The following is a 23,317-nucleotide window of genomic DNA, read 5'->3' as shown; positions in this document are numbered from 1 at the left end:
CTGAGCTGACGGAACACACACGTAACCTGTACGTGGCACCGGCGACGAGACGCCGCGCATGCTCAGTAACATTTTACTATTTTTTTGTTTGCTACTTTATACTTCACGAAATGACATTTATTAGTTAAGGCTTATTCTCCGTTGTGTTTTTCGCAAGGCTTTTTTTTCTTCTACCTCTGAAAGTCGAAGAGCTTCGGCAAAGTCCAGAAAGCCAATCACTGCTATTCTATCTGAAGCTGCTGTGGTTAACGTGTGATGATATTAGGAAACGAACGCTGATTGGCGCTTTGTGTTTCCATTCACTATTGGCTGTGAAGTGAATGGAGGGCGTGGTCAGTTATGGCATGGTTGGGTTTCTTTTTGCAGCTTCCGGTTTCCTGTCTGAACTCAAGGTATGATGTCTGTCATTGTTTGTTTATGGGGCAATGGGCTGCTTATATAACATATAATGAGAGAAAGGCTTAACAAACAGGAATATGAACATTTAATAGGATAAATGCTTAACAAACCTGATTAATGGTAGCTAAACATAGATACAATACACATATGGCTCCTTTTTCTTCAGGATTTGTATTCCTGTCCATGCATTCCACACATTAAGGCAGATGACACCACTATAATAAGACTGGAAGGGATAGGATGATGTCATCACCCCCCTGCCTTATGATTGGATGCTGAAAGTATAGCTGCAGTCTGGTGAGGTCATCCCTCTACTCTCCTACTCTCACATTTTTTTAGTGATATGTTATTATAAAGTACATTGCAGTCTGCTTATACCAAGTCCATTTATATTTAACACCTTATTAAAGAATACAGACTTGCATTACTTTGTTTGTTTTTATTATTAGCTTTAGCCATTGCCAGATTAATTATACAAACACTGAAAATGTAAAGCTTGTAATTTGGTCAGGAATGCTGATGGCAGACTGGACAACCTGTATGGGCAAAGAATAATAATATTTAGAAAGTGTAATACAGGGTATTAAATAAAAAACCCAGACAGCCCAGCCCCAGACAACAGAATGTTACCATGTATCTACTACCAATAGATGAACTGGGGATAACCACAGCTGATGTAGGGCAGGTTTATGTTTGTCACAATTGTATGTCAATGTCAGAAAACATTGTTTTGTGGTATCTAATGGTTTGGTGGCTTTCAGAATTTTTTATAAAAAAACATTTTATGTTTGTGTTGCAATGAATTTCCATCTAACTCACAAGTATGGTGTTCTGTAGAGATCCGCAGTGCACAGATGAATATCTTCTTACTATTTTGGATCTAATTGTCCATCTTGTAAGCTCTCTGACTGCTCATTTCAAATAAATGTGCCATACAGCCTGTAACTGGACCCAGAACAGAACTTCACATCGAAAGCACTGGAATGACACAGAGTTGTCTGGCTACCTCCTTACTGTGGTCATATTTGATTGTTTTCAGTTTGGCTATAACCTTTCTACTCCACAGGAACAATCATAACCAGGGTAGCTAATGATCTCCTAAGCCTTCAACCCAAAAGATACTGCAGAACACTCTGCTATTTCAGACATCTTCATCTTTAGAAGTCAAAGAGCCTTTCTCTTCCTATTTCTAAAAGGTCTTATACTGTTACTGAAATCCAGCTTCTCTGTATGGCCTCTGTCTGTTGGGGCGCTAGGGTTTGGGGCTCTGTCTCATATCCACCCCTTGTTCCCTTATGCACTACTAAAATTCTAGTGCAGAACCTGATCATATCCCACCTGAATTGCTGTAACCTCTTCCTCTTCTTTCCATCATTCAGTAATCTAGCACCTTTCCAATGTATATTGGATTCTGCTGCTGGACTCCTCCAGTTCTTTCTTTCTCCTTAAAGCGTACCTAAAATCAGAAATTTTACTTTACATAAAAGGGAAGACAACCCTTTTATGTATAGTAAAAATTATTTTCTTTTTTTGTTTTTTTTAAGTGCAACACCCTTTTTTTTGGAAAAGGGTGCAGCATCGCCCCTTTATTCTCGACTGCCTAGGCGCTCGAGAATGAATGGGAGCACAAAGCCTCCCGGGATACCTACATCACGCATCCCGAGAGGCTCTTGGGTGCTCGGGCATGCGCAGAAGAAGCCTTTTCGAGCAAAGAAAAAAAATTTGCTGATCTCACGCATGCACAGTTCTTTTTCAATCTACGTCACCCAGTCTCGCTCCTGGCTCGGGTGACATAGGATGAAGAACCCGGAAGAAGAGGCAAAGATGGCGGTGCCCGGAGAGCTCTGCGACAACGCGGGACCCAATGCAGAACACCTCTGGATGGATCTGACTGCCCTTAGGGAATAAAGGTAAGTGTAATTTTTTTTCTCCTTAACCGGCCCCCCTTTCTACCACTTTCCTTTCGGGCTGGTTCAAAACCCTAACGTTAACCTACAAAACTCCCCACAATTTGTCAACTCTACACTTCTCCTTATTAACTTTTAGAATAACCCCCCACAGTGAGAGACCTAGCGAGTGTAGGCACTGATGAGAAGGTCAAAGCAGACCATAACAGATGTGTGGCTACTGTTAAGGGGTCAGTAAAGAATGACAAAGTGAGCTGAGGTTGCAAAGCTCCCCATGATCGGGCTCCTCCATACTTCTCAGACTTTTAGATACAACCCCTACACAATCTTCAGTCCACAAGAATCTCCTCTTGACATTTGTGTATACAGGACTTCTTGCAAGCTTCTCACATGTTCTGTAATTGCCTTCCAAAGCACATTTTACAGTCTACAACCCTTTAAACTTTGAGGCACAGCCTTAAAATAGAAATAAAGTCAGCTGCCTATCTAAAAGAAATCTTTTGTCAAAGATGACCCCCCCCCAGCCAGGAAATACAAAAAAATGTGAGGAAAAAAAGTCTATCAACCTGGGCTCATGCTCCTGTGACAACAGGGACGTCCATTAAATTTACAGTCATTTTTTTGTCACATTTTGTGTCACATTTATTCTTATTGATTTAAGCACAGACGACGTTCAAATTCCTCTTCTCAGCATTTCAGCTCACTTTTCTCCCATCAGCAGTGACCTAGCAGCCATCCTATCACCTATGTAAGGTGCTATGACATCTAGAGGTGCCTGCACATACCTGCAGTGGTGTGCAATAACTTCTGTTTGACAGAATATCTGCCAATCTGAAGGAGGATTTTTTTTAGGTAGTACCAGAGCCCAGCATTCATATTTCTGTTTTGCCTCCTTGACCAATATCTATAAGTTTAAATTGGGAGGAGGTGGGCAAGCTAAATCACTGCAAGGAAGTGTCAGCAGTAAAATATATGAATGAATGATGCTGTAAGAATGTGCAAGTATCTAAACATTCCTGCTGTTTATACCTGTTAGCAGCATTCTTTTAAAGTGTCAGAGCTACTCTGTGTCAGGGGTATAGGAAACTACAGGTGTTTTAGACCTAGAATACATATTTTGGTAGATTGGCTATTAAAGAGAAACTTGTTGGTGGGTAGTGAGCCTTTGCCATAATTGGCAAGCATTGACACATGTGGGAATACCTTATGCATTAGCATTCATTCTTTGTAAATAAAGTATCAAATGAGCAAAGACAACACAGCATCACATGACTGGATTGCATTTCTACTTGTGAGTAGAAACTGCTGTGTTATGGCTGACCTAAAGGAGGAATTGGGCATGGCAGTGGAAAGTGATTGTTTGTGATGTAAATCATCACTGGCCTCCCTCAGCCCTGTTACTGTGGACGAAGTCTTAACTCTTCTCTCATCATCTCCGTCTACTACATGTCCACTTGACCCAATCCCCTCTGATCTACTCCGTGCCCATTCCTCCACCCCGGCCCCTGCCCTAACCGAACACTAGATTGTAAGCTCTTCGGGGCAGGGTCCTCTCCTCCTGTATCACTGTCTGTATTAGTCTGTCATTTGCATTCGCTATTTATTGTACAGCGCTGCGTAATATGTTGTTGCTATATAAATCCTGTTTAATAATAATAATAATAATTGTTTAAATATGAGTTCAAGACTTGGGAATGCGGATCGCTGGAAAATGAGATGTAAGCAACTACAAAGCCACAAGTAGCGAGGTGGAGTTTTGAAAGTGGAGTCTTTGTTTGGAGATGGACATGAAACCTTTTAGAGAGCAGTCTTAAGGAAGGGTATGGTAAAGTTACTTTTATCAATAAAGTATGTGGCAATGTCCTCATCAAATAAACAGGGATAGGAGGAGCAAGGGAAAAAAGTTTGATATGGTAATTGTTTTAGATTGTGATACTGTGAGGATATGACAGAAGAGAAATATGACTGCCAATTTTATAAGAGTGTATTGTGAAATCATCAAGAGTTTGTCTATTAGACTGAAAGTAGTCCTTTGTGTTCCTTTTCTCTCAACTCTAGGTCTTTTCTGGTGTGTTTAGTTAGAGGTTGCAGAGCACTAGATAGAGATTGTAGATCCAAGTTGCAATACTTTCTATCTACCTGTACAGGAATGGTAGGAAAGATAAGCAGAGGATGAATGTTAGAAGATGGTAGACAAGAAGTGTTATAGGAGAGCTGGTAAAATCTGTATCAGAGCAGAGTCAGATAAAGATGGGATTGTGTTGCCGCTGGTAAAAGTTACTGCATTAGACCATGGAGACAGATGTTGAAATCACCTATAATGATGGTAGGAATATCAGGAGCCAGGAACTGGAGAAGCCATGCTGAGAACTGATCCACAAAAAGCATGACAGGACTTGGAGGTTAATAGATTGCTATGAAGTGAAGGGAGTTTCCACTGTTAGGTCTGGATAGGTTGGATAGGTCTGACTATCCAAAATTGCTAACCAGTAACTAGTTAAGCAGAGAAATAGGAGTACAAACCACAGTGTGAGCAAGTACTGCAGAGTATTCCTCTGGAGATGACATGTGCAAAACAATGGAGACATTGGAGGGGATAACTTTGAATGCCTAAATTATTTGGGGTACTTTAATGTATTACCTGGAACTATAGGGATAAGATATGCTTTTACCTAAAGTAATCTGCCATATATATCGATTGTGAAGTCTGCACTGTTAATAGTAGGCCACTAGATGGCGCCACATAATAAAGATGGAGAACATAGTGCCCATCCGCTATAAAATCCAACTGAATTGTCATTTCATTGTTTTAACATGGAAACATATTGCAGTCTGAAAATGTTATTATTAATATGACATACCCATTCAATTCAGATGGATCATGAAACAGAATAGTCTTCTAATAAGAGCCAGTAGTTTGCTGTCTATTCTGCAAGATAACTAAAACTGAAATCTGATTTAGGGTTTAGCCTCCAATCTACTGCCATGCCACTGAATGGAAATTTACTTCTCTACTAATAGTCTCCCTTTAAAGAAGAACTAAAACCAAGTAGGCTATTAAATATATGTAAAATGTGTTACCTATGAAATGCTTTGTATTTTTGTGTAACTGCTTTAATGTGTTTGCAAACCCCAGTCGCAGTAAATTTTCAGAAGGTGACATCAGTATTCAAAGTCTGTGTCACCTTCCTGTCCCCAACTTGTTCATTGGGCTATTCATTTTCACTAACCTAGTGGTGAGGATTAACCTGTCGCCTTATCCTGCTTAAATAGAAAAAGATACGCAATGAAAGACATCAATTTTAAGCAGGACTTTTAAAGCCAGTACTATCAATATATTACAAAAATAACAAAATGTTATTAATAATAAACATTAAAAACAAACATCATTTCAAATACATAAAACACAATAAAATTGTGGTGTATATATAATGACCTCTCCCTACAGAATACCCCGAAAGGGTTTAAATTCTGAAATAATTCTCGACGCGTTTCGCGGAAAAAATCCGCTTCTTCAGGAGGAAGGAGAGGAGAAGTCTGATATTTGTACTTCCAGCAGCCCTCTTATTTAAAATTGTTGCAAGGAAGGAGGTTGCTATGACGGCAATGGTATATTCAAATCCCGTTTAGCTAATTAGTGAGTAATCTCCTTCAATTTTCAATATAAATCACAGTGATCTTAAGTTTCATGTCCTTCAGTCCTCAAACAAAAATAAGAACATACAGCCCATCAGACTTCTTCTCTCCTTCCTCCTGAAGAGGCAGATTTTTTCCGTGAAACAGGTCAAGAAGTAATTCAGAATTTAAACCCTTTGGGGTATTCTGTAAGGAGAGGTCATTATATACACCCACGATTTAACGGTGTTTTATGTATTTGAAATGATGTTTGTTTATAATGTTTAATATTAATAAAATTTTGTTATTTTTGTAATATATTGATGGTACTGGCTTTAAAGGTCATGTCTTTCATTGCATATCTTTTTATATGAATGTTAGGGATGTGGCCTGTTAATATAAAGAAATGTATATAGATGGATGTTTCTTTAAATATTATCCTGCTTAAATGTCTGCATCTACATTGCAAGCGTGTTAGACTGACAATACAACAGTGCATTGCAGCCTTATCAGCCCAGTTTGCTTCAACATTTAGGATTATATGTTTGCTATAGTCAAAGATCCATTTGAGTAGAATGTTTATCAATAAAAACTAAACGACCACTCTGAATTAAAAACAGGTTCCCATACAGTATGTGTCTGCACCTTTTCCTAGATTGAAACTCGTATACCTTGGGAGCTTTCTTATGATAAGCTTACACTGGGGGTTCACAAAAGATCTGTGGCAGACTCCAGTAATGACCCTTAAGGTGCGTACACACTTCCAATTTTTATCGTTCCAATCGAACCACGAACGATCGATTGGGCAAAAAATCGTTCGTAAAAAAGTAACCAACGACGCCGATGAACGAGGAAACTCGTTGGAAACGAACGACCGGACCGGCGGATCGGATTGGACGACGATCGTTGAACATCGTTCGTGTGTACGGTCGTTCGTTGATCGTCCATGTTTAGAGCATGCGTAATGAACGAACGTTCGTTCACTTTCCTGTCGTGCACATATTCCTCTATCGCTCAAACGATCGTATCTATTGTGTGTACAATATCTACGAACGATCGTGTCGTTATCTCTATGTGCAGGATCGGTGCTATACGATCGTTCGTAGATATCGTGCAGAATCGTTCGTCGTTCGTTTTCCAACGATAATAATTGGAAGTGTGTACGTAGCTTTACTGTGTCCTGTAGTTTCAGTGAGTATAGTGGTGTAGAAAGAGTGACCAGAGCAAGATTCTGCTGTAGGAAGGAAATGTATGATAGCATGACTTAGGTTCAAGGTTTCCTAAAGCATTTAGACAGCTATTAAAAGATATTTGCGTTCAACTCCTGGTATCAGTTAAATACATTTCAGAACTAACATCTTTACTATCAACATTTTGAAGGAATATTTAAATGCACATTGGGGTTTAGCTCCTGTTGGTACCACCATACCAATGTAGTGTAAATTGTGGAATCCTACGTCCCTGTTTAAAAATCAACCAGGGCTTGTTTGCCAGGTTGACTCCCTTTTAAGACTTGCCACCTCCTAAGGCTCAACCTTGATATGTGTTTTCATTCGAAGGTTAGAGCAAGCAATATTTAACCAAACTTTGTTCATTAAAGAGGATGTAAACTAAATTGTTACCTTACAGAAAAGGGTAGACAATCCTTTTATATAAGGTAAAAATTACCTTCTCTATTGGGGAGAGAGGGTTTAAAACCCTTTTTAAAACAAAAAAAAGTGGTAAAGCCCCCCCCCCCCCTTACTGTTTTGATCGCTGTGGGAATGCAGGGCCTTCGGCGCACCTACGTCATGCACCCCAGTAGGCTTCTGCCTGCTCCTTCCGCACATACCCGATCTCGGGCTACGCCCGACAGGAAACCCGATACAAGAAACTTTGGATGGATCGACGATTCTGTGAAGTAAAGGTGAGTTGTTTTTTTTCCATTTTACTTCTGCTTTAAGGTTATGTTGTGTTGAGTGTAGCCCCTGTTTATAGCTGATATATCTGGCATTGTCTTCTGTTGCTGTATGCCATTAAAGCAACTCTGTGTATTCTCACCTGTCCCCATTCCGTTGTGGTCACCAACATCTTCTTCCAACTTCTCATTCTAACTGGCTGTGATGCCGTAAGTGGGAGTTCATTCAATCCTGTCACCACTTGACATAGAAGATGGCGATCAACCAGCTGAGAATGCTTATTGCAGAAGGGACATTGCCTATCCCTTTTGGTTGTCTGATCCCAAATTTTTAAAGTGAAACTTTAATTCCAGTTGAAGTTAAACTTTTTTTGTATTTAGAAATAGGATTCCACACACTTTGTATAGAGCTTGCAGAGTTTTTAACAATTATAATTTTGAATAATTATTTCTTTTCTTCTACAACTTCTCCCATGAACAAAATGTTTTATCCACTGTCATTAACTTTTTCTTTTCCTTTTTTTGTGATTTGTTTTTGTGGTTATATTCATGTCAAGTTTTCCCATAAGTCCATAAGTTACAATACATGTTTTGGTCATTTCTTATCTTCATTGTGTGCCTTGTGCAGTAGTGTTACAGGACACACTAATATGACAAAGCAGCACCAATCTGCACATGGCCTTGATCTTGACACACAAAAGCAGCCATTTCTCCTGGGATGAGTAATAATGTATAATGAGTTCAGTGTGTCTGCTATTCAGAGCTGGGCACAATTGCAGTATTGAGTTGCATTGTACTTAAGACAAGTTGTTTTGCATTTGCCAGTCAACCCACTTTATATCACTTGAGTATATTGTGTTTAATCTATCAGCTTGGGTTTTTTTATTGTATTAAAGTTTAAGGTTGAAAGCTTTTAACAAAAACAGTAGGAAGGATATGCTCTTATAATGTCAGAACAAGATATTAATATGCACAAGTGGAAAATAATTACATGTTGTCATAGTAACGTTCTTGATAACTTTTCTTTTATTAATAGATTTTCCGTAAATACATACATTAAAAACATGCATAACATAAACATTGATTGGTTAAATCTGTTAAAAGGAGTGTCTCTGTGATCTTTGTTCAGGTATAAAATACAGAGTAATGCTTCTGGTGTTTAGATTGTGATTACACAATGATGTTAGTAGATGCTCCGCTTCTTTAGTCACTGCTCCTTCCCCAGCCTACTGATTGGACAATGAAGGAGCAGCACGTTGATGAAGTAATTGTATACTCTCATCTTCTCTAAACAAGTTCATTGTTGGCGGTTACATACACAGACATCAGACTTGTAAGCAAACCATTTTTTCTATGTTTTCAGTTCCTTTGATCTGGTTTTGAATAACTTTGATTTGCTTTTGCATTGCTTGTATATAGTTATTGTATATGTCAATTTGTGAATAAATTGAATAACCATTCCAATGCAAACAAAAAGCCTTGGTACATGAACCCTTTGCATGACAAAATTTAAGAGCAAAAGCCCTGTTTGGCTGAGAATACTGCTGTTCAGAGACCAATGTCAACTCAACTTGTAATATACAGTTATTTACTTTTATTAAATATTTAGAGTTTTATTTAATGCTGCCTGCCTGCACCTATATTCATCCATATATTAACCTTATTTGTGTATTTGTTTCCATTGTTACTAAAGGGTTTACTAAACTTTACACTTTGAAAGAAGGGTTACTGTGGGATCCTACTGTTGTAGCAGATTCACAGGGCTACTGTGTTAGAGTCTGGTTAGATGTTTTTTTTGTTTTGTTTTGTTTTTTTGTTTTTTTTTGTTTAAAGCTTCAGTCATAGTTGAAGCCAGCACTTGTTGGAACATTTCTCCTTAATAATAACTACTGTAAACCTTGGCATCAGGTTTTGCATTCATGCTTGTTTCTACTTTCAAAAGTAAATTAAAGATCTTTGTTGTTATGTCTTTTGTTATTTGTGTGTATATATATATATATATATATATAGTGAAAATTGTGATTTTATTATTATTATGTAATATTCGTTTTTTTGGTTTTTTTTAGGTATCATAAAAATGCATTCAGGTCCCTCGACACAACTGGTAAGTAGTTCTTTTTTTTATACAGTTATTATACATATTTTTTGATGCAATTGTAGTTCAATGACTAAATATCTATTTCCATATTGTTTGCTTTATGTTTGCTGTTCAGTCGTTCTGGCTTTGTAGGAGTATATGATCATCTATAAAGTAAAGTGGAACTGTCACCATGGCAATTCCTAAAGATGTAGTGTAATGACCTTCACAGCTTGGTAACCCTCATATGCAGTGACCAGTATGCAGATTTCCAGACTAACATCCCAAGTTTGCTGCATTACATTATGCATGTGTGACTTCTAGTAGACTGAGCTCCTGTTTATCTTTGTGTCTGTCTACCAAAACCAATATTGTACTCTAAGGTAAAAAACCTTGCTGCTGGAATCTTTTAGAGATAAAAGATGATTTACAGCCTAGCAGAAAATGTTTGCAGAACATGGAATTTATAAATATAAACTAGAAATCCTAATTTTTGTAATGTTTTTTTTTTTTCAGAGAACCAAATATTTGGTATACTTGTTATTTTCAGTTAAGTCATTTGTATGTGCTAATATGGGTGAAAAGGTTTAAGGTGACTTTAGTCCTAGAATAGTTAATTTCCACAGTTACCAGCATCCTAATTAAAATGTAAGTGTATTTTTTCTGGCTTCTTGTAAAAGAAGTCCAATGGGTGGGGAGCACAGCTGTGAGCATTTAGTGTAAACCATAGAACTGCCTTTTACTAGTCATGCTATTCAGTATTCACTTTCTGTATCTGTCGCCTGTACTTGTCACTGAACCACCCTGCAGATCTGAAGATTGCATTCTGGATTGAACAGCTGAGTTTTACTTTACCAAATGACTGTGTGTTCTTGTTTATACATTGGAGCATTCTAGCCCACAACGTTTACACATACTTTATTTTATGTGGTTTCCTGGTGGATTTTCTAGCCGAATTAAACCCGGCGTCTAAAAATTTTGAAAAGTTAAAAAAAAGTATATAATTTCTAAACTCTATCAAGATTTTATAGGGCCCCCCCTTTTCCATTCACCCTATGTGTTGTCTTTCTAGCATTTTCATTTTGGGGAGCGTACACTCTAACTTCATTAGCATATGATTTTTCTCACTGGACATACATGTGCTATGGGGCAGTTGTGTGGCACATGTATTTTATGGTCTCAGCCAATCCATTCTTATGCACATGTGTTGGATAGGGGGCTGCTCTTGACTTTGATAAAGCTAATAAACTAATGGCCACAGCTGGCCTTGTGCTGATGTTCACACACATACTTGTTTCAGTGGCTACGATAGGCCTAGAGTCCCTAAAAGAAAAGATAGCAACCACGGAACTTTCTTTGGGAATTTAAAACATATCTTTTTCCAGTGTTCTCCCCAGAAACTGTTTTGAAGGTGGGTGGGTAGTCAAAAAGTGGGTGGGGCTACACATGACAAATTCCGTTTTCCCAGTTGATACTATAGGAATCCAATAACCCCTATAATTTGGTCAGCTTTATATACTTTGTTCATTTCTAATTTGTGATTTTCTTATGCCTGCCTTAGTATGTCCCATTTTTTCATCATCTTTGTAATATGGCCCAACTGTCCAGTGCCCTTGCGTTAGAACCCAACTTTTCAGTAACCACCCAAAAACAGTGATGGTTACTGAAAAGTGCCAGGTGGTGCAAATGATTTACTGTTGTCGGCAATACGAAGCCCACACTAAGGAAAGCAGCCATCCTTGTAGAGCCTACATGTAGACATGAAGTTTCAATTAGTAAAATTGAGATGGCAAAGGTTAAAAAATAAAAAAAAGTCAAAATTTAAAACAAATTATATAAAAAATGGTGTGTTTATATATACAGGGTATACATCTACTTTAAAGCAGAACTTTATGCATTTAAAAAAATAAAAAAACAGTTTTGCTTACCATTACGTATTGAAAGCCCATGAATGTGCATACTATGCCCGGCAATTGCCATACTGTATGGGCTTCTGTCTTCTTTCCATGGCTTGCTATTATGTCCTATGCCGCCATCTTTCCGTTTTTTGCTTGAGAGCATTGCCAGTCAGCTGATGTGTGTTCCTCAAAATGTAAAAAAATAAAGGAGCACTAATCTCACTGTGCACATTTGTGAGACTAAACTCTTTTTTTTTTTGTATTTTTGAGGAAAGCCCTGATGGTGTAGTGCCTGATATTGGGCACATACAGAAGAAGCAGCCTCCTGGGATATATGACGTAATTGAAAGTATTCAAGGAGGCTTCAGGTTTCCTCGTCTAGGCTTTACAATTGGAAAATATAAAAAAATAAAAAAAAACATTTTTCATTGTGTAAAACAGAAAGACACTCTTTTACATAATGTTGAAAATGTGGTCATACAGTAGATCTACTTTAAGTATTTTCTCTGTAAATCCCCTTTTTAACAAACTGTAACAAAGGGAGTCATATTATATTTAAATAAAGTATCTTTTTGTGCCGTTTTATACCCAGTTCAAACACCTGAGAGAACCAAGATAACATGTTAAAAACTCCCATTTTATATATAGCTGAATAAGAAACAATTCTCAATGCAATGGTCAATGTTTATAGCTGAAAAATTGTCCCTAAATCTTCTGGTGAACATTCGCAAACATCTAAATCGGTTCAGAAATATTTCAGATTTGAAATATGTGAAGCAGATTACTGAAACCACTAATAATACAACTGACAGGGATGTGCTTGGTAAAACCTCCACCAAAGACAGGAGATAAAATTTTACTGCTTGTTTGTTTTTTTTCTATGTTCCACAGGAAATGTACTGAATTTTCCCACGAAGGTCTTATAGATTCCCATATTCTTGTGCGAACTGACACTACTTCTGTGTTTGAGTGATCCCGTTTCTTTAAAACATTTCCAGCTCATGACAATAATTTAGGCTTTGCATTATATGCATTGTAAACATAACATATAGCATTATCTCAGTTTTGGAAAGCTTCCAGATTTCTAGCAAATGGTTTAATTGTGTGAAAATATATATTTTATTTAAGCATGTTTTACATTGCTGGACAGCTGCACAAGCAGATGTGTTTTTTAGGTTTGCATAGTGGTCTCAAGTGATGTTCAGGATGTTTGCTTTGGCCCTTAGATTTTCTTGGATGTATGGGAAGTTAAAATTATATTTTGCTATATGTGAAAATGCTGTGCGCGGGCTTCTTCCTTCCCTTATTTAATTTAGTGAATGCCATTTGTTGATGCAGAAGAACCATCTTACAACTTAAACATCTTAAAACAACTTAAAAAAGGCTTTATAAAATCATTTACTTTTTCTCATGTTGTAGTAATCTGTAGATAAATGCAAGTAGTATTTTAGGGGCAGCTTGTCTGGAACTGATCAGTTTTGTGTGGTTATGAACAAATATATATTTTCTTCATTTATGTTTCCGAATCATGAGGTATTCTAGACACTTGCAAAACCAAATTGTAGTTTTGCCAAATATATTCTGTATAAGGCTGAATAAACAGATATTTGGGAAGAGTTACTGCAAAAGAGTAACACCTTTGGCCTTGTGAGATCCTTCTGAGACACAAATGACTGCAGGGAATTGTCATGAACATTAAAGCATGGAGGCTGATTCAGTCCACTGATGCCTGTTGAAAATGTGAAAATGTCAAACATAAAATCAGTTTGCGTAAAGTTGATTACTTTTAAACTGTAAAGTCTACTTTATCATTGCAAAAATATTGCCCCATTTAATAATTAATTGGTAAGCAATGAAAAACATTCGGGGCAGACATATGTCAGACAGTCTTCTGACTAGCGGTGAGGTATTGATCATGTGATATCTGTCAAAGGGATGAATAATATTGTTCAGGATTACCAAACATTTAATCTTACAGTGAACAAAAACATGAACGGATGAAACTAGCAGGCTTAACTTGTTTACTATTAGTTGTTATAAGATAGACCTACACAGTGGTACACACATCTATTTAGTGGTACAAACATGACCCTGGACATGTTTTGCTTATAACTAAGTTATACTAATCAGTTCAGTGTGAATATTGTCAGGATTCCTGCACCTTTCTGATGTCTGTAGTCTGTGGATGTCTCACATAATAAACCCGCAGTGAGAAAGATTGCCTTTTTAGTTTCACCTGATCATGTTTATGTTCAATAAATGTTAGGGCTTTAAAATGTATAGAAAATTATTTTTTCTTTGTGTCTGTGTTGTTTTTTTAGTAACAGTTAGAATTGTTTTCTTACAATAAGTTCCTTACTCCATGTTTTGGGCTCATGACTGATGGTCAGGTTAAGAAGGGCTCAAGTACAGGATATGAAGCTTGTCTTAACGTGAGTTGGGTATGTTTCTTTCCTTTTTTCACTTATTGTAATCCAGATGTATTAGTCTATGATGGTGGAAGCTTTAGCCAAGACCGAGGGAAAAGCCACTTACTAACATTCTTGGTACACAAAACCATTACCATATATAGTTTTTTTAAGTTTTCTATTTCTGTCTACCTAGGCAAGCATTTACCATCTTCAAGAAACAGAGCCATGGTATGCAGGCCGAGTTTATTCTAGGTATTGGAAGCATTACAGTCAAGCAATGCAGTGGTTGTACAGACATAAGAGAGCATACAGAATGGCGGTGGCTTCTCTCTATTATCCTCCCTGGTACCTGGCTGACACATTTCAAGCTGGTCGCTATGCTGATTGGCATAGGGAATCTTCTCGCCCGGGCATCAACACTGGTCCTCAAAAACAGTCACAAAGGCCACGTCCATGTTTAAAGGTATCTTCTTCTAAAGACAAAGAGTCTGATATGGAACAGGAAGCTGGTGCATTAACTGATTCTGATTCTGATGAAATAGAATGTGACTTTAGCAGCATGGAGATCACTGAAGAACTGCGCCAATATTTTGCACAAACAGAGAAGCACCGGGATGAACTAAGTGAGTATAACTGTTTTTATATCTGTTTAAATAATTCTATTCTTATGTGGAAAAATAAAATAGGAATTATTTTTGTTCTTCCTGAATACGTTTAGACATACATACATACATACATACATTCATATATTGCCCTTTTAGTGTTTTGGTCTCTCATCTTCTGTTTATTGACTCCTAAATAAAATCATAGTACCTAATCATTAATGATTCCCATGGCCCACTTACACGCATTTATTGGTAAAAAGTGGACCTGTCTCCAGAGTTCCCACTGGGGATGGAACTTAACCAATTTGGCTGGTGGTGCAACAATAGCTTCTTTAGGGTGAGGGATTTGATCCTTGGTGGAAACATATTACGCTTTGAAGTCTTAGTCAAATCCAAAGCACTTCCTTCTTTTGAGTACTTTCTCTAAAACCGACGCAACTAATTTGTGAGCTTTCTCAGGAATCTCCTTCATGCAACATATATGCATTTGAAAGCACCTGCAAATCCCTTGCTGACGCCACTGGCCAGATTTCCATTCTAGATTCGGCCTTGTCAGCCCCCTCTTCCAAACTTCCGTATATGAAGGCCTGGAAAACCGATATGCATAAAACATGGGAGCTGGAATACTGGAATGACGTGGCATGCAATATCTTCAAAATATCGCTTAAGTGATAACTGATGCTCCGCTAGTACTAGTGACTACAAAAGTCTTTTGATTCTTTCCGGGCTCCTCAGGAGGTGTGGGCAGCATGGAGCAAATATGATGATCTTGCCCATTGGCGCAGGAATACTGGGAGAGAGTATTCCAAATCATATCACTGGTACTACAGACTTTCTTTCACCCATGCCTGGAAAGTGCCCTCCTAAATAAAATTGATACGCCCTTACTGAAATGTCACAGGAAATTGTGTAATTACTTTTTGCTAGCAGACAGAATGACATTGGTTAAGGCCTGGAAATTACCCATCATCTCCTTGGCATTGCTGCCGACAAAAACTGGATAATAGTTAGTGACAAGCTTACATGTACTCTCAAAAACACTCCACATGCATTCGACCTCACCTGGAATTCTTGGATTGAATACTGCTCCTCAAAACAGCCCCCCTGACGTGGGCTTACTTTTCTGTTCTCCCATATTGCCCTCTCCTCCCCCTTTATTACCCCTCCCCTAGTTCTTTTTTTTTTCCCTAATCATAAATGGGTATCTTGCCTTATACAGACACGATTTTGTATTGTGTGCACTGTTATAATATGATTATTGGATTGTATCTGTGCTGTACTTGAACCGATCACTGAGAGATTATGGAAGCTGCCATTCCAAAACTCATTGTAAAGAATGGTAATTGTCTTTATCTAAAGCTGCTCTTTTGGTTTCAGTAGTTTGTAACATACCTAAAACATGTATGCAGGTAACCGTGCGACTATTGGCTGTATACTCATTCTGGGTGATGAGGATCAGAACACTGAGCAGGTAATGAGTATATTTTAGAACCCAGTCATCAATGGTCGCTTGCAATATAAGTCCAGTTTAAATGCAATATTTACCTCCTGAATAACATGAAATATTATTCTGGGGTGTTGTCAGTTTGTAAGTACACAGGCAATTCTCAAATGTTTGCTATGACACACACTGTACACTCATTTTGATTTTTTTTTGTATGTTATGGCTTTATCTTTTGCTTTCCCTTTGTGCAATAAATCCAGTCTAATACATTTGAATCGGTTTTGCAAGCATATGAACAAACAAGTCTCCCTATGCAATAAATAGATTGATAGGAAAATAGTACATAGAGCTGCTTTTAGGAGTTATATGGAGTGATGTATGTCAACGCCGTTCTGATTTTTTTCTTATTTCGTTTTCACACCTCCATATATTTCCATCTGGTTGATCTGAATATAACATTATTCCTTTACTTCAATGTTATCTTAGGTTCCTTCTATGCCATTTACTTCAGGCTCATTAGGGTTTTTAAAAGATTAATATGCAAGAGCAACTGAGGTGGTCACTCCAGGGCCAGTGGCATATCATATGTAGCCCCAGCTTGGCCGGTGGTCTCTTTTAGTAGTGAGAGCAGATCAACAAAACCATGGGGATGGAAGTTGAAGCCATAACATGGGGGTCTTGGTGGTTTGTAAGGAATTAACTCCCCCCTGCCATGACAGAAAATGGGAGAGCCAACTTGAGATGCTTGGAGACATGCTCACCTTGAATAAGGGGTGCTACAGCCCCAGAGAGACATTATGCAATGAATGGTAATCTTTCTGGGTATTCTCGATTTTATCACTTGCTGGCCCAGGGGTAATATAGTGGCCTTGGGGTTATTGTTTGGAGCCTTAAGGTTATAGCTGCCCCTAAAGCCGCATACACACGTGCAATAATAGTCGTTGGACAGGATCTTTCACAATCGTTTCCAATGACAAACTACTGCACGGGAGCATGAACGAGGGCTGTACATACAGCACTGTTCTGCTCTATGCAGAGGTGGGGGGGAGAGCAAAGGAGCGGCACCCCGCTGTGCACTCTCCCCCTTCCCTTGCATTAGGATCGTTAGTCGTCCATCGCCTTGATCCGCCAGATTCTCACCCGATAACGGCCTTGAGCTGATTATCAGGCAAGAACCGTTGAACATGTGTAGGTATCTTTAAATCTAACTGGGGGCCATTAAGCGTTAAAAAAAAAAAAAAAAGTGAGTGTGTGACAACACCTACTTTTATACCCACACATATTCTTCAGTGTGCCATATTTGTTAGGCTTCATTTTGAACTCTGCTCAGGTCCTACATTTTGCTGATATGCTCATGTAGACATTAATATGTAAAATACCAAGCAGCACTGGTAAAGAAATCAAAAAGTTTCTTTTTGATATAGCTTGTGCTTTATGGCATTCTATTTAGTTTGCTTAAGACATGATCATGCTCAGCTTTGCTAAAAACATTGCAATCCCACACTTCAAAGTTTCCATAACAACAGAACAGAGTGCTCAGAAAGGCTCCATTGACAAAACTCAATAGGGCCTCTTCAAGTAGGAGAGAGCTGGAAGCTCCAAAGGAACAAAAGAGAGAAGAACACAGGCCGAAATTGATTCACAGCTTGCTAAATGTACCCCCTTCATTTCATCTGCTTTTTACCTTAAAGTAGAACATATTTATTTTTAAAATGCAACTTAAACTTCCACTAGAAGAAACAGCTGTGATATTTTTTTTTAGGTTTTCTAAATGCACCTCTGGAATGGTTTAGCGTCACTTACTTTTTTGCAACCAAATCCATCCTGTCTGTATGCTGTCGTTATTGTAAATGCCAACAAGCTGCCTATGTGCTCAGCTGTTTTGGTGGTCAATAATAAAACAAATTTGACAAAAGTGTATACATGTGTAAACAACTTAGTCTTCAGTAATAAAAGGCTGATCAATATCATTGAAGTTATAGTGTCTTCACCAAACACAACTGGGATTATAGGAATAATTCCTTTTGATTGCAGAATTGAAAAGCTTGCTTATTCTTATAATTGCAGATGTGTATGAACAGGGAAATGTCTACTGTGTGGTGAGCATCCTATTTCAAGTGACTCATTGAAAAGGAAAAGTCCAGGTTCAAACCTTACTTACTTTAGCTTTGTTGGAGAAATAAATCTGCACTCCAGAGAAACAGCTTAACACACAAATTAAATATACTCATATTTCTATCCATCCAGTCCTGGAATTGCCCCATCTTTGCCACACAGCACAGCTCTGCCTGGCAGGACTGATGGCCTGATACCTGTCAGTTTTAGTTAAGTAACACTTACAAGTCTTTTTCTTTTCCCAGCTTTGGGAGTGGTCATTAAAAGGAGTAGCATTGATTTATCACCCTAAAGCCCAGCATAGAGAAACAAGAATTCACTGGAAACTGTTTTTCCAGTGACAATAGAAAAAACTGGCACTGTTCTGTGGAGACAGGAGGGAGAGGATGTATGGAAGGTGCCCAACTCCATTCTTCCTATTAGAAAACAAAAGTCACCAGTGGGGTTGCCCACTTACTAATTTGACAAGGCAGATCACTGAAAATGACAGTCTTCTCAAGTGACTAAACTCCAGAATCTGTACACAGCTTTACTCAGCTCAGTTGCTAGGAAGGACATGTTTTTACAAGTACATAAACACTGCAGACACTATTTACCCCCAATCTGAGGTCTGTTGTTCAGAGAGTGTAAAGTTCAGGAACTTAATTGCTTGTATCTCCTATATCTTTGGGATGTGTCCATATCTGACCCACACATTTTTATGATTGCATATATCATTACGTGTTATTTGTATTGGCTCAAAAAACGGGGAAATAATACTAACAAACTAGACATGTTCTCAATTTGGGTCCTTTTAATGTACTGTAATTGAGCCAGTTTAGTGTTAATTTTACTAATGTGTGTGCAGATTATGTCGTCCAATCATAGATCCAGGTACACATCGGGGTACACTCCTTGGCATATGGTTGTTAGACCTTATAAGTATATTTGCCAATTTCTGTTGAATGCCTTTTAAGTACAAAGTTATTTATCTTTTAAAATGGACCTAAAGTCCAATAAATAAAATGAGTGAAGCTGAAACAATCCCTTTTTATAGTTTCGCTTACCTTATCAAAGTGTTTCTTTAGTATCACCCCCCTCATTACAGCCTATTCTACCATTGTGATTCTTGGGAAGGACAGCTTCATCACTCGTGTGACACAGGCTTCCTAGGTGTGATACAGGGATATTGATAATAGTTGATTCTATATGTGTTGGTGTTGGTGTTGTTGTGTTGGTGTGTTTCATCTGACACAGCCTAGAAGACTGACATAAAACGATCAACGCAACAGCTGCAGTGCCTGTACTTACTATGTCAACACCTATCAAAATAATGCACCAATCATTTCAAATAGATCATAATAATGGATAGGATGGTCATGAAAGCACAACTGCCAGGTGAGCAGCAAGGGGTGTTTTTTTTTTATTTTATTATTGCATTTCTACCCCATTATTTTGTTGGGATTTAGATATTTACTACTGTAAATTTCTGAAAAGTATGGACTTCTGATGCTGTATTGTACAATTTTTGTGTTAATTATAAACATATTTAGTGGTTGCATTGAATTGTATTCTTTGTTTTTTAGACCTGTGTTTAGGACAGGATGCTGAGGTCTATTCCCATAGCCTTTGTTGGGAGTTATGGATAGTGTGACCACATTTCTATGTGTCTTTTTTTTCTCCCTGAGAGGAAAGATGATGTTCTGTTTAATATATAGCAGACATACTTGAATGTTTCATAATGTGATTGCCACCTACTCACTGCAATTTATTGTTTCAGCTCTGTCTTATTTGATCTTATGTGGCCGTGCTCTCTATATGTTCCTGAAAGCTACTTTTTTTAAAGATTGATTTTCCTCAATCTTCTTTAGAAGGAGTAATAGGACTTTCAAGAAATTTTTAATGGGGATTCGTATTTATCTCATTTGAAAGAGAATTCTGCTTGTCATGATGTCAATATGATCTTATGGTGGACAGAAAGCTTATTTGGTTTCTATTTTATGCTTTTATTATATATATTATATATTTTGAGACCTCTACTAGCTGGCAGTAACAGTTGCTAAAAGGCAATGCTTTAGGCATCACAGATCCAACGCTTCATTATTGCATAACAACACCTTTGCCTTTTGTTAGTTTATTTCACGGATGAAATGGCACATTTATTTTAGAACTTACTAGAGACAGTGGTGCTGTTCCTACACTGGCACAAGTTTGCTTTAAACATGAGTTGTGCAACCAATGCTGTCACATCCCAAATGTTTCTGAATATTTTAAACAAGTATAAACTATTATAAATGTAGAAATCCAGGAATATACAATATATAAACTGCTTATGATCAAAACATGTTTAAAAAATATAAAGCACATAAGAAATTTGGTTGTCAGGCTTTGGCTCATAGCTTGGCAGAGCAGCTTCATTTTTTCCACTTGATGCTTTCTTTTTTTCTAACCTGGCACTTGCAATGTAGGAGATTTTGCACATTCCCATATCCCACCTCCCACTTCCCCCTCATCACCCTTTGTATGCTTAAGCCGTGCATCTGCTGTCATTAACCAGGGAAACTGTGACTCAAGACAGGAATCATAAAATGCAGGGGCTTTACACCCATAAATTGTGAACTCAGTGGACAGCCTTTCTGCATTACAAGAGTGTATGATGGCTCTGGGACTAGATCCACCATCTGTCTTATAAGCTAAACTCTACAAAGTCTATTCCACAACTTACTTTATCGTAATGTCAGTAAAGTTTTTATTGAAAAACGTTTTCTCATTATGTCTTTGCCTGCTGGGGAGTTTTGGAGTCCTCACTGTTGCTATAGATTGGTCAGGTTTACAGTAACGGTAAAGCACTAGGTATTGTGTGTGAGGAAAAATATACAAAACTACATCTATTACTAACTATATCAACACAGATTTATTACCAGAAAAAAACAGACTTGCAAGACACAGCGTCAGCCATTCACCCATTGCTTTTTTTCTTTTTTATCTTGGGAACAGTGAGACTTGATGTGAATGTATAAAGAAATTACGTATATGTCATAACTTTTGTACTTTGATTTAAAATAGACATTACCCTTAGCACATTATGTTTTAATTCTGCTTAGCATCAGATCTAGGTTTGCATTAGGGTAATTACATCTAAATCAGTTTTTTTTTCTCTTTTGCTAGTTTGGGATCAATCCCAAGCAATCGGTGGTTGAAAGTAGTAAAATGAATCGATCTTGGATGTTCTTTGCTTATTTGACTCGTTGTAATGTTCATTAATTTTTTTAATACTTATATGTCATGTCATTACAGAAAGGCAGCAACAGCTGGAGGAGGAATTGCATGGACAGTATGTAGATGCAGGACACGACCTTCACATCCCCACAAAGCGATCCACACAACCTCCTTCTGAGAGGCCTGGAGAGAGGCGCAGGATAGAGATGAAGAAACTTTATGGAGAGGACGCAGCTAAAATCCAAGGAATGGAAACTGCCATACAGCTCAATTTTGACAGACACTGCGATAAGAAACAGCCCAAGTACTGGCCAATCATCCCATTAAAGTTATAATCTTATAGGCCAAGTTTTGAAGACTTATTTTGTAGTATTGTCAGACACTGCAGCTGTATCAACATGTGAATTTAACCAAGTGACTTATGTTTTGCATTGGTTACCTCTTTAATATTATAGCAATAGCTAAATGCACTTATGAACTGTATAGGTTTACAAATATACAAGGTATGATGGACTTTTTCTTCCTAATATTTCCGTGTCTTTAGAGTTATATATTTGCCTAGGTTACATACTATTGATTTTTTTTTTTTCATTCTAATAAAAGCAATAAAAAAATGGAAAAGACCTTAAAAAGTTTCTAAGCGTGTATGGGATTTTTACTTTTAGAAGAAAGTGCAGAAGAGGGTGCACACAGTAGTTTGTCTACACACACTTTAACATCTCAAGAGTGCTAAGGGACTGGTAAGTGTCCCATAGATGAGGAAAGGTACATGCCTTGAAAAAAAATAAAAAAAGAGAGTTGGTTTCCAAAGCAAGGATGCCTGCTGGGTAAGAGGTTGGAAGCTCAAACATGAAATGTCAGGGCCCTGAAACAGTTTTTTTCCCTCCATATTTTTTTTACTGGATTCTATCCAAGGATGTGGGTTCTGGTTGTCATAAGATCTCATGGGCTGATTTTTTCTTTCTTTGAAAAAGATGGACTCTGCACTTTTTACAGTTTGATGGTCACTAAATGCATTACATGTACTTTTTTAGTTGATTTGCTTTGTGTTTACAATTAACTTTTGTTGCTTTGTAGCCAAAAACATTTATTTTCTTTTAAACAATAAATATTGTGTAGGATTTTGTACAAAGGTCTGTGTCCCCCATACTTCTCTGATAAGGATGTTTAACTTCAAATTTTCTTTTATTTAAATGTTTTTAGGCATAAAAGTTGCCTTCCTATCTCTGTTCACTTGCAGTAACACCGCACACTGTAGTTCTAGCAGCTTCAGATATGAAAGACGAGCCTTTCAGCACTGCCATCAGATTTTTTTTTCTTTTTTAAATAAGCCTCTCCAACACACCTTTTCCTATGGCTTAAAAAGAACAAGACCAAAGCAAGATATCAGGGAGATGTTTGTAAATAGAAAGTATTACTTCTCCCACCTCCTAAAAGATTGTATATGTAGGGAGATGGTCAGTATTTTGACTATGGATTTCAAGCATGTAAGGATTGAAGACAGCAACAGCCACCTTGAGGGTGCATTTATTTATAGTAGGTACAAAAAAATCCAGATGGGTTTGCTTTAAATAAAGACAAATTTTAATTTGAAGGACACTGGTTAGCCAAAATATGTATCTACTAAGAATTATTTTGGTTATTTAAAAGACATATATGCCAACCTGTGCCAAAGCAAAATCTCCCAAAGTTTCTGGCCAGTGAGGTAGTTTGTTGCTTTTGAAGAATCATTCATTCTGCACATAACGTGC

The 23,317-nt window shown here is 37.6% G+C and overlaps 1 protein-coding gene across 3 annotated transcripts; it reads left to right on the top strand.

Annotated features, from left to right (window-relative positions):
- The first annotated feature begins 115 nt into the window (after nucleotides 1-115).
- Nucleotides 116-22,201, top strand: GEMIN8 (gem nuclear organelle associated protein 8). Of its 3 annotated transcripts, none has more exons than XM_072414890.1 (4): nucleotides 116-392; nucleotides 9,885-9,922; nucleotides 14,398-14,827; nucleotides 21,645-22,201. In XM_072414890.1, exons 2-4 carry the CDS (start codon nucleotides 9,896-9,898, stop codon nucleotides 21,899-21,901), a joined length of 714 nt encoding a protein of 237 aa, XP_072270991.1. In that variant the 5' UTR covers nucleotides 116-392; nucleotides 9,885-9,895; the 3' UTR covers nucleotides 21,902-22,201. The 3 variants fall into 3 exon arrangements, with proteins under 3 accessions (XP_072270991.1, XP_072271008.1, XP_072270999.1); XM_072414907.1 differs by lacking the exon at nucleotides 116-392 and adding an exon at nucleotides 4,108-4,126; XM_072414898.1 differs by lacking the exon at nucleotides 116-392 and adding an exon at nucleotides 8,217-9,151.
- The last annotated feature ends 1,116 nt before the right edge of the window (nucleotides 22,202-23,317 follow it).

This window comes from Pyxicephalus adspersus, chromosome 1 (genome assembly GCF_032062135.1).
Source record: "Pyxicephalus adspersus chromosome 1, UCB_Pads_2.0, whole genome shotgun sequence".
Lineage (NCBI taxonomy): Eukaryota > Metazoa > Chordata > Amphibia > Anura > Pyxicephalidae > Pyxicephalus > Pyxicephalus adspersus.
The sequence above is the reverse complement of the archived record's forward strand: the minus strand, read 5'-3'. Positions and strand labels throughout refer to the sequence as shown.

Excerpts from the sequence above, each read along its gene's own strand:
- GEMIN8 (XM_072414890.1), top strand. The coding sequence starts at position 9,896 with ATGCATTCAGGTCCCTCGACACAACTG. Across the intron at positions 9,923-14,397 it reads CAGGTCCCTCGACACAACTG|GCAAGCATTTACCATCTTCA; the intron begins GTAAGTAGTTCT and ends CTGTCTACCTAG. Across the intron at positions 14,828-21,644 it reads GAAGCACCGGGATGAACTAA|AAAGGCAGCAACAGCTGGAG; the intron begins GTGAGTATAACT and ends ATGTCATTACAG.